General features: G+C 36.8%; 3 protein-coding genes across 4 annotated transcripts in view; 1 reads left to right on the top strand and 2 right to left on the bottom strand.

Annotated features, from left to right (window-relative positions):
* Positions 1-2,129: 2,129 nt before the first annotated feature.
* zgc:110843 (uncharacterized protein LOC541492 homolog) lies at positions 2,130-7,346 on the bottom strand. 2 transcript variants are annotated; one of them, XM_058797057.1, is made up of 3 exons: positions 7,174-7,346; positions 4,300-4,472; positions 2,130-2,738 (listed from the first exon to the last, which is right to left on the bottom strand). In XM_058797057.1, exons 1-3 carry the CDS (start codon positions 7,244-7,246, stop codon positions 2,649-2,651), a joined length of 336 nt encoding a protein of 111 aa, XP_058653040.1. In that variant the 5' UTR covers positions 7,247-7,346; the 3' UTR covers positions 2,130-2,648. The 2 variants fall into 2 exon arrangements, with proteins under 2 accessions (XP_058653040.1, XP_058653039.1); XM_058797056.1 differs by having other exon boundaries at positions 4,300-4,502; positions 7,174-7,341.
* An 872-nt stretch (positions 7,347-8,218) lies between these two features.
* Positions 8,219-15,232, bottom strand: ube2d2 (ubiquitin-conjugating enzyme E2D 2 (UBC4/5 homolog, yeast)). Its single transcript, XM_058798178.1, has 7 exons — positions 14,857-15,232; positions 13,556-13,619; positions 12,157-12,188; positions 11,919-11,996; positions 11,437-11,542; positions 10,445-10,538; positions 8,219-9,361 (listed from the first exon to the last, which is right to left on the bottom strand). Exons 1-7 carry the CDS (start codon positions 14,878-14,880, stop codon positions 9,316-9,318), a joined length of 444 nt encoding a protein of 147 aa, XP_058654161.1. The 5' UTR covers positions 14,881-15,232; the 3' UTR covers positions 8,219-9,315.
* A 1,340-nt stretch (positions 15,233-16,572) lies between these two features.
* The window catches only part of ppp3cb (protein phosphatase 3, catalytic subunit, beta isozyme), a 44,305-nt gene continuing 43,312 nt past the window's right edge, over positions 16,573-17,565 (top strand). Inside the window, 1 exon segment of the mRNA XM_058798171.1 lies at positions 16,573-17,113. Coding sequence (XP_058654154.1) covers positions 17,056-17,113 — 58 coding nt within the window. The 5' untranslated portion in view covers positions 16,573-17,055.

The following is a 17,565-nucleotide window of genomic DNA, read 5'->3' as shown; positions in this document are numbered from 1 at the left end:
TCGAAAAGTTGAGTGCTGCATTTTTAGAACACCGTGTCATGCGCGAGATACAGTGGTCAAAAACATCCTTCTAACATGTTTTCATAGAAAAACACTTAATAGTAGTAGAGCACTGAAATGGAAAAACGCTTTCTGTGAATAGCCCCTAACTTTAGCATTACGTTTTTATAATGCTGAATCATGCACAAAACACTGCAAAAGACACAAGTGCTACAGCCAAACAAATCCATCTAGAGCATGTTTTCATAGAAAAAAAAGATTGAAAAATAGTCAGTCAAAAACACACATAAAGGGATAGTTCACCCAAAAATGAAAATTCTGCCATTAATTACAAACCCTCATGTCGTGTTCCCAACCCGTAAGACCTTTGTTCTCGGTCCGGCTGACGTAGAACACACATAGGCTGCACCTTGTTTACAAGCAGAGGAATGAACACGCATGCGGCATGGTGCTCTCATGAATGCTGGTGGAGACTGACCAGAAGAGAAGAAATTGTTGAATAAAGTTAATTTTGTTTTCTTTGAACACAAAAAGCATTATCGTAGCTTTGTAAAATTACAGTAAATTACATGTGAACCACAGATGTCACATGGACTATTTTAACAATGTTCTTACTAAGTTTTTGGGTCAGAAAGTTCATGAAGCTCTCTAACCCTTAATTTGTGTTCTGAAGATGAACACGGGTCTTACGGGTTTGTAACGACATGAGGGTGTGTAATTAATGACAGGATTTTCAGTTTTGGGTGAACTATCCCTTTAAGTCCTGGCCACATTAACAAAACTTTTGCTAGATTTTTCAGGCCCCTACACATGGAGATGCGTTTAGCCGCATACGTAAAACATTTTGTATCGCATCGGCATTTAGTCTGGACGGATCCAGCGTTTTGGGAGCCTGAAACCGCTATTCTTTTTAAACCGGGTCCCAGAGTGGATAAATCTGAAAACGACACCCTTGTGGTTTTGTGTGTACAGCCAATCCACACATGAAACGATGTCATCACCCCAAGCCTCGCAAGGTTTATGCACGTGCTCCAAGTCTTATCCGTTTTTATTGAATGTCTCTCTGTGGCAGAATTACAGCGCCACATACTGGTCTGGCATGTATACTACATCGTTTTGAGTCGGTTTCAGTGGTTTCTTGTGTACACAGATATTTCTTGAGATGACGCCGTGTTTACGGAATTTCTTTTTAGAACAAACAAAAAAACAAAGATCGAATAATGAAAGCTCTGGCTTCGTGTGGATGAGTAAAGAAGGCCCTTTACCAATAGTGAAACATTGCTTAATGAAACCAGTCAGCTTTAATAAATATATTGGTAAATATTTTGAATATGCATGTTAAAAGTTTAACAACCTTGAATCCGGTGCGAAATCCGGGGATTTTTTACTCGCACAAAATTCCAGATCGTGCGGATTCTTAAGTAAGTTTTATCTGTGGATTTAAGGAATCCATATGTTCAGGATTTGCGTGAGGCCAAAAAAAAAAAAAACAATGCAGAAAAGACAACGAAGATTTCACGACGTGTTTAAGCTGTTCACATGCTGACCAACAGAAAGCTGCTTGGTTTGAAAGTAACTTCTGTGTAAAATGCGCTTCATACATCAATACATTGACAATAGACAATTTTTTTGCGAAAACACCTCTACACTGTATAAAATACATAAAACAGCAAAATATAAAACATATCGATATAAACCCACTAAATAACAGTTCGTGGGTATATATAGCCTACTTTAGAACTGACTATAAATATAAAACAAAAAAAACGAAAAAAAAAAAAAAAACCCAAAGAACCTCTTAGTAAACATGCAAGATTGGGGTGTCCAGCAAAAAAAAAAAAAAAAAATCTATATATTTATAAACCTCACTTCCTGCAGAGCCAAAGAGGTGACGCTGCCTCAAAATCCCTTCAAAACAAACCCAAGAGCACCGAACCGATACAGTGGCTCCATCTGGTGGCTGTAAGCGGTACTACAGCAGGGCGATCTCTAATTTCCTGTGTTTTGCAGCAGTACAGGAAGTAGAGCACATTATCTCCCACATCCTGTTTTAAAACTTTGGCTGTTATAACCCTGCTTACTGAATATAGAGAGTGAAAACCCAAACCTGACAAAATGACACAAGGGTGAACATTTCAAATTACGTTTATTCAAAATGCACATCTTTATCGTACAGCAAAATACACATGGCCTCCGAATTACACATCACGATAGAAATTATATTTCTATGCTGTTTTTAAATGGAACCTGGTTTAGTTTTACACCTATGGTAAAAACTACACAAATGTTCAAGTCATAATCAATGAAATGTTCATTAAACTGTGCGTAGTATTTCTGACCTCTCATCAACATTCACCTGCGCTGTAGTGCAAAGTTATTTTTAGAGTACATTTAAAGCACATTTAAATTATATGGTTTGTGTTAGAAGCAGAGAGAAAGACCAAGTCTAAAACCGCATGTTTACAGGAAATACAGTATGTTTGCTGATGCATGTCTGCAGTGCTACAGGAAGTCCTCATGTGAATGAGACACATTGACATTGAGAATTACAGTAATTGTAATATTAAATCCTCATCCAGTTCCTCTCATCGCCAGTGGATGGAAAACACTGATGCAAACACACATATACACACACACTCACTGACTATTTAGGGGTTTTTCTTCTTAATGATCAGAGGTCCAACATTATCACCAGTTTCCTCGTTGTGTTTGGTGTGTGCGCCGTCACAGTATGGAAACTGTCCAGGGAACAAACAAATACATACAATTCACAACCACACATGATGATCCTTCAGAGAGTGTGATGATGTATCTGTACGCTTCCTGCGGTTTTAATGTTTATTCCAACACTTTGCACTGGTACATCTGCAGGAAGCTCATCTAGATCACTATGGTGCTTCAGGATATGACAAACAGTGACATGAGGGTGCATAATTGACAGAAATCACAATTCTGGGGGAATTATACCATTAACACTATAAAGCCTGTCATATGGAATAATGGCCAGAAAAAAACACCTTTTTTAAATGGAACAATGTATTGAACCTTTAGAGCAGTGATCCTCAAATCTGGCTTGCAAGATCCACTTTCCTGCAGAGTTTAGCTCCAACCCTGATCAAACTCACCTACCTGTGATTTTCTAATGATCCTGAAGACACTGATTAGCATGCTCAGATGAGTTTGATCAGGGTTGGAGCTAAACGCTGCAGGAAAGTGGATCTCGCGAGCCAGATTTCAGTATCCCTGCTTTAGAGAAAAGTCTGCATATGTATTTTTTTTTTGTTGAATATCATATTTGATATATCAGGATTCTTATGGCTAATATAATATGATATAGTGATATTATGAAGCTCATACTTGAGGAAGAAAAAAAACACTTCCATGTTATTCAGAAGCCCTAACTGCCTAACTTGTTTTTCTTTTGAATTAAGTTTATTTGTCTTGGAAGACAATTTTTTTCTTGTTTCAAGCATAAACTCAATTAATTTTAATCAATTTTTCAATTTTATAGTTTTATATATTTGCAGGAAGATAAAATCTTTGAATCTTTTTTGTATATCTTTTTTTTTTTTTACAGTGAGAAAATTAAGCAAAAATGTGCATTTTGCAAAATAACGAACTTTTATGTAAAACTGATTTTTTATGAGTATAAAAGACTACTTAAAATGCTTATAGATATCATTTGTCACTCCTAATAATAGGTCTTAGTAAGTTGATATTTAAATGCTTAATGTTATGATCAAACACTGCAGGTTTTAATTGTGGGGCAAAACATTTAATCAAATGCAATACAATGATGATTAAGAGATGAACAAATAAATGTTCCACAAAAGCCTGATATTTGATATTCATATTTTAACATGATTATGTATGGATAATTGTTTTAGTCCATCAAACGTTCATCTTGAAATATTTCTAACAATATAAAAGCTATATGGATGTTTATTTTATAAAAAAAAAAAAATCATAAATATTTCACAGCAAAAAGAAACAGGTAAAATATCCTGAAGGGCCGTGTTTTAAAATGATACCAAAAGTCCTTTTACTTGCTAAATAAGTATAAACTAACAATCAGACAGAAGACATACAAGATTGTTTATAATAACAGGTTTTTCATTAAAGTTTTAATCTTGTTAATAATTTAGATGCCTTAAAATTAATGTATCAAATTTAAAAAAATGGTTCATACAGATGATCTCCAAACAAGCTAGTGGGATCATTCAGCAGGCATGAAGAATCACTACACTACCCTATTAATATGAACTCAGACATGTGATCCACTGAGGAGGTTTCACTCACCTTCTTGGATCTCCAGCAGCGGCAGTAGACGGCCTTGTTGCCGATGTCCTCCATGTCGAAGCTGTGCACTACTTTGGGGCTGTCTTTGTTGACTGACATGTTGACCCTGCTCTTGGGGCTGCTCTGTGAACTGAAGTAGCGTGTCAGCAGGTAGGTGCTCAGAGCTGCGGCCACTGCAACGGGAACGATGGTGGTCAGCTGATCTGCAAATGTACACATGAGGAGGCGCTCGTTTTTGACAGGGCCGGGGAGTTCCTGCACACTATTCTACGAGCATTACTATTTTCTAGAAAAGATTTAGTTTAAACTTTGGGTCAAGCCCAGCCACGTTGAAACTGGATTTTGGACATGATAACCTACACTGTAAAAAATTACTGTGATTTTAACGGTAAAAACTGTGAAAATGCTACAGTGAAAACCTGTTAAATGGTTAACGGTAAGTTCCCCTAATATATACGGTGAAAAACTGTAAAAGACATTTGAGACAATTTTGCACACTGAGCACCTTCTATACGTGTTATTATTTAAAAGCTGCCTGTGATGGGCTTAGGTTCATCATGTGACTTTCTCATCACCACCTGCATTTGGTGGTTATCAGTGTATTTCAAAGGTACAAAACAGATTTCAGTACTTCAATAGGTTGGTATATTAACATTATATCAGTTAATGAAATTAAGGTATTTAACTGTAAATTTAACTTAAAACTGTAAAACCTAAAATGTTGCTACCGTATTTTTTACGGTAGAATTCCATAGTTTTTTTTACCGTAAATTTTACGGAATTTTTTTTTTTTTACAGTGTAGGTGGGGCCCTATAAAATTTCCAACAAATTCTTTTTTTCTATCTAACTCTGTTTTGGATTTTTTTTTTTTGGACTGCATTTTAATGGTTAAAATATATATTAGTAATCAAAAAGCATTTCTGACTATTTGAAATTATGAAATGTATACAAACTTAATTTATAACAAATTTAACAAAAATTACATGTTTATGGCCCTATGCAATGTTTTTTTTGTTTTTTTTTCAAATTCTGTTTTATTTTTCCCAAATTCCATGCTTCCTGTTTTTCAGTAATTTATTGAAAATTTTACAGTAATAGTGCTTTTCATATATCAACTTGAAAATGGGAAAAGCACTTAGGTTTATTCCCAAGTTCAGAGAAGTGTAACCTTGCATTTGACATATAAAAATTTAAGGACTCTGATCTACAAAAAAAAAAAAAAAAATATTTCACCATATCCACTTGCCCAAAACCATACTTCAATATTAAATTTTTTTCACAACAATTAGTGTTTCCAAATGTTATTTGTAACAATAAAGGCTTTGTTTGTTAAAATACACTCATTAATATATCTTTAAAAACATGATTCATCCATTACGTGTCATTTGGAAATTGTGCCTTTATGGAAAATTACAATGTAAATTTGGTCCTCCACACTTGGAGAAAAAAAAAAAAACTTACAATGTTATAACTATAATTAATAGTACAGTAATTTTGACAGTGGCTCTCATTCAGCTTATATTATGCAAGCATTGATTGCACAATCATATTAAGCAATTATTTACATGTCTGAATACCGCATAACCTCAGCATTAGAAATAAGTGAAACTTTAGCTCAGAAAATAAATCTGAATAGTTTGCGGTCGTATTTTAAATTTCCCTGGTTCCAACTCATTTTTTGAAACCTATGATTTTCTATCTTCAGTATCACTCATTTATATATTTCTGTTTCAAACAGCCTGATCCAATAGCTCCATATATCATTTCTACATTATTTTCTCGAATTAAGAAAATCTACATGAATTTAAATTTCCCTGAAACACACCCGGTAGTTATTAATTAACAGAAATACAACCAAAGCAACACTGCCCTTTGGAACAAACTACTTTAGACAAAATAACTTTACAATTTGATATCAGTAAACCAACAAACTCAGTGCCCAGAGACCAGAGAAACAGTCTACAACCACATAAATATTACATCTGTAGCACACTTTAAGCTTATACAGCTTTTAGTGCACTATAAAACACATGCAGTACAGAATAAAAGTGTTTATTGACATTATGGGGTGGCTTTATGTGTCTGGTCTTCAGTGTCATGTGAGCTAAACCCATGAAACTTAATCAGATTCAGCACTAAAATATAGTCACGACATGTGTCAACACAGATACAGGCTTTCATCTTGTAAATCCTGGTCAGGTGAGAAGGATTCACTCTGACTCTATAATGGTAGTCCTACTGATTTCCGTGAATCGGTTCTTGAGAACGGATCGTTTCTCAATGCTTTAACTTCATCACGTGATCACTGACAGCTCGACGTGACATAATATAAAGCTAGTCTAAGCTGTCATACAGTTAAGTTGTAAACGTATTTTAACACGGTTTTTATTTGTGAATGTGGACGAATCGTACAGACAGATTCGGTTCAAATGATTCGAATCAAAATAACTATTCATTCCTCGCTGTATGTTTCCCGAGACATCAAAACAATCAAGTTTGTCAGGCTCATGATCTGCCGCATAACAAATACTGCACAGAGACATGGCACCAAGATGTAGCTTTATTTCCTACTAAAACAGTGCATTCATTTAAATATCCAAAATGCATTATCAATCCAAAAATACCTGCAAACCTATGACCTAATAACGCGTGCGTGCAATAATAAGCGCCATAAAACTTATCTGTAACGTTAATGTGTGCAGGTTAGAAAGCATAACCTAACATAAATCATGTACAATCTGAAATAAACACAATTTTCCGATACACAACATAGTATCGAACACGCTGACAAATGTGTGTTGATTCTTTATGGAATTGCTGCAATCGATCAAGGTTGCAATGGGCTTTATATTAAAATAAAACACTACTCTTACCTTTAGAAACCTTAAAACCCGGTATTAACCCTGGTTTAGTCAGAGCTGAAAGCCCTGGCACTTGAGATGCCATGACGGTAGAGTTGTTCGGACTTCAAGTTTAAGGGCACCACAAGGTCTGAGAGACGCTGAACCTGAGTGGCGCCGTCACTGCGGAAACTCTGCGTGATTGCGTCACTGGATATCTGACCAATGGCTGGAGAGCGTGACTCACTCACACTGCTACCTCAGATTACTGTAAACATGGGGCCCAAATCCCTCTTGAGCGTGCAGCAGGCAGTTTGGTGGCGAGGGTTTGTTTATTATACACTTTTTAGCCCTGATATTTAAATGTTTCATAATATAAAATATTTAAAACCTTTGAAAGAACGTTCACTCGAACCTGACTTATAGGATTTAAATAGAAACAATTTGTCCATGAACTGACAACCAGTATTAAATAACTTATATAATAGAAAATAATTTTATTTTGTATTAGCCCATTTAACACAAAGCATTTCACGATACTCACTTCCACAAAACAATACTTCATTTATTCTTTTCATAACAATTAATATTTATGGTATGAAGTGACATCCAGAAAAAGCTTTGCTTATGGAAAGAAAAAAAAAAGAAAAAGAAAAAACATGATTGATCCATTAGTTGACATTCGGAAATTTTGCCTTTATGAAAGATTAAAGAAAATTGCACATGGTGCATTTAATTGTTTCAGTCATTTTAAGTGCGTTGGTCCACCACACCAAATGGGGAAAAGGCTCCAATAAAAGGTTTTTGTTCAAAAATACCTTGCAACTTTGTTTTACTATAGTACAGTAACTGTGACAGTGGCTGCCATGAGGCACATATTGCACATTTGTTTTCTATCGAAAGAACCACCAAATGGACAAGCAGAAGAGATCAAAGAAATGTTCCTTTTTCAACAGAGCTTTCGAAAGCATTGAGGATTTAAATCCCAAGAGGACAAAGTTCCTCACATGCAGTGTTTACAAGATCCACATCATCTGTTTAACAAACACGTAGGGAAAAACCATGCAGAAACAAAGCATTTCAGACTTTAGTAATCATTTTATTACACAGTTTTAATCAACACACAAAGCTCAACGAGCCTGTCAGGAAATTAAATATACAGAAGTTTGTCTGTGAGGAGTTTTGTGTCCTCTCACCCAGGGACCCAATCGAGTCTGGCTGAACCATGTTAGCATCTAATTCAACAAGAGCAGGAAAAAGAAAAGAAAAAAGCAACCTAAGAGTTACAAGGGTGGTTTGGGGGAGAGAGAGAGGAAAAAAATAAAATAAAAAAAACAGTAAGACGCATGTTATAGAGACTGCTTTAAATAACTGGTCCGAAACCCTGCATGTGGTGAATGTTTGTGAAGTTGGTCATGGCTAAGGAAAGGGGAAGAGACAGTCTTTGCAATGACAAATGGAAACAAAATATATATATTCATAGTTTTCAAGTCCATTAGAATACTCCGGAGGAGAGGACAGGATGTCCATTTTCCTTTAATTAACTGCTATGATTTTAAAAGAATTCCTTATAGATTTTATACAAAAAAGATAGCCAGCATACCCCTCCCTTCTCTGCAATAAAGAAATAAAAAAACAAACAAAAAAAAACTTCCTGATCCAATGTACAGTTGGAAGCCCAGGAAATGGAAATGAAAAAGTAAACTGTAAAAAACATATCCCTCTATGTCCAGACTATCACAAATTGAAGGGGGAAAACAAAATAATAATATAGCCCTCCCTTCCCAGTTCTTAAAAACAACAAGGAATGCTTTTAGAGCCATAAACATCTTCTACAGCAAAATTGATACGGACTGATCCTAAGCAGCGGGTACGTCGCAATAGCAACGGATAAGGTAAAGCAGGAGCTGTGGAGTGGAGGTTTGCATTTGGGGAGGAAAAGGAGCTACAGTTGTAGTTTGAGTATGTACACCATGGCTGCCAGAGGGCTAAGAGTGGGGGGGGAGGTGCTCTGGTGAGGGGAGGCGTGGCTTAAAGAAAGCACTCCAATGGAAACCAACAAGATCTGTTTTTTTCTTAAGCTTTTTTCTTTTTTATCTTTTGAACGTTCAAAATCTCCCCTAACCTTAAGATGGAGAGGTGTAATTTTCTCCCATCATGATTCTAACTCCAAAACTACATTGCATACTTTTGTGTCCATTCCCGAGCTATTCTGTTGTACCTATGAAAGAAGAGAAATAAAAACATTACTATAACATATCAGAAAGGCTTTTGGATGACACATACGCTCTTAAAAATAAAGACTCCAAAAGCAAATAAAAGAAACATTTCGGTTCCCCAAAGAACCTTTCAGTGAACAGTTCTTAAAAGGAAACATTTTCCTAGTATGAAGATTTTAAAAATCTAAATCTTTTTTCACTACAACAGAACCTTTTGTACAATAGAAGGATTCCATTGATACTAAAATTTCTTCATGGAACCATAGATGCCAATAAAGAACTCTTATTTATTTCTTAAGTTTAATGCAAACAACCTGTTGTTGAAAGATGTGGCAGTAAAAACTATTAGAATTAAACATGAGTGTGGGAAATTAAAGGGCCAAATTAATTTGGTTTCTGAGCCCTGAGCATGTGTATGTGAAGAACAAAAAGTTATCTAAAAGAAAAACATGAATTGTCCCTTTGGACACTGTCAATTGCCCTCTTCATGTTTTAAAGGAAATTTGGAAAAAGTTGGGCATCGCCAATAATTTAAAATCTATTACAAAGGAACTCTTCAGTATTCCCTCGAGTTCTTACAAGGTCCAGCCCTCAACCTCAATTGCTTTTTCCACCCACATTTGCCAATAACACCAGTTTAAAACAATAAGGATCTAATGGGAGTCTGCTGGCATTTAATTCCCTTTTCTGCTGAATTTGATTAGAATCATCCTCCAGTTCAAATTATTACACCCAGCTCAGTCTGGTTTAGATAAAATAAAACACTGTTGCTCGTTCAGCTATTGAAGCCTGCTTTTTGGAATTACAGCAAGCTGAAAACATTTTCACTTTTGCCATGTCTCTACTTCTGTCAACTTCAAAGCTCAGCAACAGTAAAAGTAAATTATTCACAAAACAGGACTTCAGATCGTCAGCGTATAAACACAACATCCCCAGGGAAGAAAGGTGACAAGTGTCATAACAGGAAACTGCATAGACAATAACGCAGCTAATAATGCAAATGACTGCATGACAGCACCTATGGGGAAGAGCATTAGGGCAAACACAGTGTGCGGTAGAGATCAAGTACAGAAGAGGACACTCACTTTTCCCTGTCAGTCTTGTAAATGCGGGCGATCTCAGGTACTAAGGGGTCGTCCGGATTGGGATCACACAGCAGGGAGCAGATGGACAGGAGAACTGAAGGGCAAGATAAAAACATTAAAAGAAAAAGAAAAACAACGTTAAAAGAACAATATGCTTGCTTAAACAGCTGTCATCTTATATAAGGACATTCGTTTTTATATATATATATATATATTTTTTTTTGAGGCACCAAAAACCTGTTATAAGCAGCTCAAATATACGTGAATAAAAATATAATCAATATAGTTGGAAATAACTCTCCAAAACACCAAACTGTCCCTAACATACCCACTTAACATGTGAACAGCAGCAAATTAATCACATTCAGCGCTAGCTGCATGCATTTACATTTAGACACTGCAGTAAATTCAGAAACTCAAAGAATATTCTCCACTATCACTTTATCTAGCTTTTCTTTTTTGTTGTTGTTGTGTGTTAAAAATCGAGTTTTAAACTAAAGAATGAGATTATTATTAGAAACAATTATGCAGCAAATGTTATATCAATGAGAAACCAACAGCATCTTACACTCTCCTCTGGTGTAAAAGCATAACATTTCAATTTGTGTTTGAGTTTATTGCCATATAAAGCTTCAAAGACTACTTCATGGCACATACAGACAATCAAACGTCCAATTAAACTATCATTTCAAATTTTAAAAAGGTAACAATTCTGCACGACAACCCTACAAAATGTTTTTAGTTTACTTTGAATAAATCTGAATACGAAATAGGATTCTGGGTGCTACATTGTTTAAAGCAGTTCTCACAGCACTTGAGCATTCAAACATCACATTTTAATATTTTGTCTACAAGCTAAATTTTGTGGGTAACAATAAAATCCTACTAAAACCCCATACATGCTACACCACGGGAAGATATAGACTGAGGCTAAGAAACAAACATTTCCAGAATTAAGTGCTGTAAAACAATCTTTGAAAACTGTGGTGTACCTTTGGAGATGGTAAGTGCTGGTGACCACTGTGACCTCAGAATATCCAGACAAATGCTGCCATTGCTGTTGATATTTGGGTGATAGATTCTTGTGGTAAATGCAACCTGAGAAAGGAGCGAGACAAAAATAAGCATGCAAATCACAACCTTTACAGGCTAAACAGTAAAATTACAGACAACTCTAGAACAGTTCCCAATTACTGAAGATTGTAATCCAAACACAAGCACTGGCTTCCTTCGAACACATTCCTTAAATTCATCCACAAGATTCCTTGCATTCTACAACTGCATATGATATACAGTCATAAGTTTAATTATTTGAATATATGGTGGGAGGAAAAACATTTCCTTATGTCATGACAAAGAAAGTACAGGTTGGTAAACCGAGGATTCAAAGTGACAAATAATTAAGCAGCTCCTGAGAATAACCAAAACACCTGAGAAGCTGTGCCCGAGTCAAACAGGTGTGGATGTTACTGACCTTTGGCGGTTTGAAGGGGTAATCTGTGGGAAAGTGTATGGTCAAGAAGAACACTCCGCCCTGGTAAGGACTGTCATTCTGTAGGGTTAAAACGTTTAATTAGCATGAATATATATAGCAAATCAAAAACTCAAAATGATCAATATTTACTCAATATTTCAAGACAACAATATCATGCTCCAAGGGATTCCTGTAATGTTGCCGTCTACTATAGGAAACACGGAAAATAAATACTTACCGGTCCCATTATTGTGGCCTGCCAATGAAACACTGAAACAAGACAAAAAATAAATAAAATGTGTCAGGGAAAGCCTATATCAGTCACACCATGTTCATCATGTCTTTTTACAACTCAAAGAGGTACAATTTTTGCTTGCCAGCTTAGAATCAGTCTTGTCAGAATTAAAAGAGCCCACTGAGGAATACAGTATAAAATATGATGAAGCAAATGTGGGTACAATTATGTTGTCATATTTCAGTCAAATCTCTGAGGCACTAAGTGGGTCAGATGGTTGTATGAGTCACAGTTTAATAAAGTTGTGACTCTTTTGAGGGAAGCTATATATGCTATTTGTCGGTTCAAACAATCCGTCGTCTTGTGGCTGAGCTTCACGCTAAATATTGATGAGCACCATCTATCACAGGACACACAGAAAACACGATCAGACAGGAAAAAGCACTTCTGACAGTATGTGTTTGAAGCTACTATGACATTCAGTTCCTATAAGTGCTGTATCCATAAGACACCTTGCAGAGCAGATTCTATTAAACAAGGCAATGATAAGAATAATAATTTTTAAAAATACCTCAACAGAAAGGAATGTGACAAGTTGTTAGTTGTAACTAGCTGTTACACCACAACATACCAGTATTTCTCCTCAAACTTAACATACATACATACATATAGAGGCCTCTACTATATTTTAACTATAACCATATTATATATGGTTGATAAAGATCATCTGAAAAAGGAGGAATATGACGTCACCCCAGAAGAGAACTTGTTCTTTCAAACAACTAATTATATCTATCACAATGTTCTTTTTCCAAACATGCTAGTTTGTTATTGCATTGTTCTAAAACTTGCTGAATTTCCTTAGTGTACACCCCCCACTCCAAAAAAAATATATATTTTCTTTCAATCAGTGCAGGTTTTGTGTTTGCTTTTGGAACGGACTGATCATTGACAACACTGATTAGGGCTTATGTACCTCAGTTTGAATGGGGGTAAAAAAAAAAGCATTATTTGTGCTTCATTTTGACAACATTCTCCCAAAAACTGATGTGCATAAGATGAGATCAATGAGGCTTACAACCAATCAATTCCAAAAAGAAATACAAAACCTGTGGTAATTGAAAAAACAAGTTGACAAGAACATTAAATCCTAGATTTAGTGATAATATTGCATAAGAGATTTACACTAAAAATGTAAAAGGCCAATAATTTGACACAAACACCAAATTAAATAATTTCAGCACAGCAAGAGTTAAAAGTTAGATTTTTGTTACACAATCAAAGCTGAAATTAACAATGATTATCTTCAAAATACCTGTAAATCGAATTTGAAGAGGAAAAAAAAACAAACAAAAAAACACTAGTTTATCAAATTCATTGGTGGGCAAAACAAGTTACTTACTGTCATCCCCTACTGGGCCCGCTGAACACTGAGCAGGTGGGTCACGGCCCAAATCATGCAGCTCCTGCAACACACCAGAAAAATAAAAAAACAAAGCAGTTTAAAAACGGTTCACCTATCATGACTTTAAAACCAGCAAGTAAAACTCTGCATCACCTGTCCCGATCCCTTCCTGAAACACCTGCAGTGCACACTGCTGACAATGAAGCACCAAAATGAAACTGAGAAACTGACACCGAAACCTAATACTCCAAATATCTGTGCATTTGATAAAGTTACAGTAAAATACACAGAACAAACGCAATGGATGGATAATTTAGAGAATAAAGAGGTCAATATCAAATCAGACACATAACAGTCTGTGTAATGGAGTTATTGCTGCTGTAATGACATGAGAGGTGACCACAGCTTATGTAACTCAGATTTTTCCGGGTTAGTCTGTTCTACTGAAACCCAAGAGTATTGAAACATTCAAAATTGTCAGAAAAGTACAACAAGGGGTCTGAAATGTGAATATGAATGCTTTGGACCACGTTCATAACGCCAATTTGCTTGCGCCACAAACTAACCTCAAATCTCCAGATAAATAATGTGCGAGGTTCCCTATAAAAATTAAACAGATTTACTAAAGGACCAAATCTTTAGATGCTGGTGAGGAGAAACAGATATACAATATAAACAACACCAACACATCCTGAAAATGATTTAAAACATTAACGCGATGGCAAACTGAGGCCAGATACCGGAGCGGTTAGCCAGTTAACAACCCAAACCAACACGAAATAAATAAGTATAATATAATAATACCGTACACTAATTTATTATTAGTAAAAATACAGTAAGTTGATGAAGTTGTGGTGGATATAAACGATCTTTGTTCAAGGTTTCTAAATGGGCCTTTAGCATTGGTGGCAACGAGGGGTTAGCATGCTAACACGTTATCATGATCTTACATTAATCCTCAAGCGAACCATTTCAACCCGACTTCAATTTCAAATGACTGTTTATATCCGTTTAAGATAAAAACGAGAAGGGAAATACAAAAGCAATGACCGAATACATATTTTATATCAGTCACATACAGCTCGACGGAGGGTCGCTAGCTTTCATGCTAACCGTTAGCCCGGGCCGAACCGTCGAACCGGGGTGCTTTACTACACTTGTCATCCCACCAGTGTCACACTTTACACCTTTAACTTCTCAATAACATCCCTTAAATCGCCTTTCCAGCGTAAATGAGGAAGGATGGTGCGTTTTCAATGCGGAATAGGGCAATGGCGCCCGTGACTTCCTTCTCTTACCTTGTGGATTCTTTTCAGAGCCATTGTTGTGCTGTTACTGCTGTCAAAAACACACAAAACCCGCCTTATACTCGATTAAAACAGCGTTTCTTCAATTTCGACGCGACCAACCCCTCCGGTGTCTTAATAAGGGACGCCTTGGGGTAATTATTCGGTCGGTGTTCTAAGTGTGACGGAGCCGGTTGGTGTAATTTGAAGGCGAAACTGAAAGGTGGTGCTGGTAGCGGTTCGGTCTTCCTCCTGCAGCAGCGGCAGCGAGCAGCTACCGCATCACGCACACTGCGCTGCTCTAATCAGATCCTTCCGCCAATGGACGCAGTCGCAGGGGACAGATTGCGCGCCGACGCCAGTTGCTAGATAGTGCGGTAGTGAATCAAGAAACTGATGCAATAGCGGTGCCAAAATGGCGGATCGCGCTCAGCAGCTTCAACGCGTATTGAGCCCAAATGAAAGCCTGTGTTTGAACGCTTCCATTTCGAGCCGACAAACAAGCTTGATGATCAACTCAGTAATAGAATGGAGAGAATTAGGAGGATATAAGTATGATATGTCGAAATGTTTACTATAAGTGGTGTTCATGCGACTCATTCATATGAGCGAAACAGTTTATACAATTTTAACATGAATGGCAATAACACATATACCCTCGTTCAGAGGAAGTTTCACCAGTGCGGAGGGATATTTGACAAATTAAGGGTTTATCGCGGCAAAATACGAGATTATCGTCCATAGATGAGGGAATGTGTGTGTAACTAAGGACCACTGCTGTGCATAATTTTTATTATTTGAACTAATTCTTTTAACCATGCCACATTAATCTGTATGCACTTTACAGGTATGTTTTTTTGTTATGTTTATTCCTGCATGACCTCTATAGCTCAAATTCAAACATGCATATTTTTTCATTAAATCATATATATATATATATATATATATGATTTGACTTAATCTGATGCATTGTAATTATTTATTGCCTTACCTTTTTTTGTTCTCATTTCTAATATATGATTGTCCAAACAATTAATAGCAAATATTTTTAGGCTGCTTTTGTCTGATCCTCACATAATCCTGATTACTCAAATCCAAAAAGATCAAACTATCGGCCTATATTCCTAAAATACCTTGTTTCATTGTGATATCTTTATCCCGTTGCACAGGTTTATGCCCTCTACCCCATTCAGACAATCACATTCATTGCAAAATAAAAAATAAAAACAGGCCTTTAGGCGTAATGGTGGAATAGAACAGAACAGTACTAACACACTGGGTTCAAAAGAAATTGTCAATGGTACAGCACAAAATAATGCTGATTATTAATACATGACAACAAAATAGTGCAAAATAGAGTGATGAAAGCTATGTTGTGGCGATACCATGTTAAAGTGATACTTTGATATAGAATTTGCTATCCTACATTATTTACATGCAATTCTATGGAAATTAAAAGAATAACATTGTATTGCCATGGTAGCCTACATGTTCAAAAGTCCACCATGACATTTACCATGGTGCATTGCCCAAAAACAATGAAAACCGAGAACTGTTTTGTACTTATGTTAATGAAACAGCATTCCAAAATGGTATTTGTACAATAAATTGTTTGATAGATAGATAGATATAATAAGATATAATAAAAGAAGGCAGATAACAGAAGCTGGGTTGTTCTTGCAACATTCACAATACAGTAAGATTCCTACGCCGCCTTCTGACTTTCTACGCCATGAAGCATTAAAAAGACTGACGTCAATAAAGCAGCAACAAGGCCTGGGTGCGCGCGCGCTCTCTCTCATCTCGTGCGCAGGGAAACCCCGAATCAGCCTCCGCGTGATGGCAGTATGAGGCAGTCCCTGCAAGCCAGAGCGTGGGAGTTCCTGTCTTCGCCATGTCGGGGTGGTGCTGCAACGCGCTGAGGATACCCTGAACCGAGCAGAAGTCTCCCAGCCCCCCCTCCTGCTGCTCCATCCATCCATCTATCTGCCTACCCATCCGCCCCCACAAGGCACCAGGCAGAGTCCAGTATCTCCAGCATAACAGTTTCCCCGGATCAGCTGCGACACATCTTCCCCCCTGACCGACGGTGGACGGAGGAGAGACGCACCAAGTGATGCGGCTTCTGCAGCCCGCGCATCCCGCAGCACCGAAGACCTCACGCTCACCCGTTAGGAGTAGGCGCACTTTCCCCGTTATCTACAACAACCCATGAGAATGTCCAGCGCAGACATCATGGGTTTAAACCCTACCGACCGCGTGATCAAATGTAAGTGCATTGTGTTGTGTACCTTTTTAATCGTACTCAGCATTTTTAAGCATGCAGCGTTATGTGCGATTGTGCATGTTTCGCGATGATTCTGTTTCTGTGATGATGCGCTGTAAGGAAAATCTTTTTATTGAAGAATTTTTGAAAACCTCATACGTCATGCATCAGTGATTGAACAGTAATCAAAGGATGATTCAGATGGCGTGTTTTGCATCCAAAAAACTCTTTCCATATGAGATTGGCAACCCATTAAGGTTCCCTATATGCTCAGCGATGCTGATGCAGGAGAGCTATGGCAAGCCAACTTAACATTTTTTCCCCCATACTAACATTTTTATCTTAGCAAATTAGTAACAAGTGCTTTTTTTTCTACATTCTACGCGGTAAAAATGACTTTTCAAAGTTGTAAATGAAAAATTATTGGAGTAAGTTTTTCTAGAAAATACTAATTC

Source organism: Onychostoma macrolepis, chromosome 14, assembly GCF_012432095.1.
Source record: "Onychostoma macrolepis isolate SWU-2019 chromosome 14, ASM1243209v1, whole genome shotgun sequence".
In the NCBI taxonomy this organism is placed as follows: domain Eukaryota; kingdom Metazoa; phylum Chordata; class Actinopteri; order Cypriniformes; family Cyprinidae; genus Onychostoma; species Onychostoma macrolepis.
This window is presented reverse-complemented; position numbering and strand designations above follow the sequence as displayed.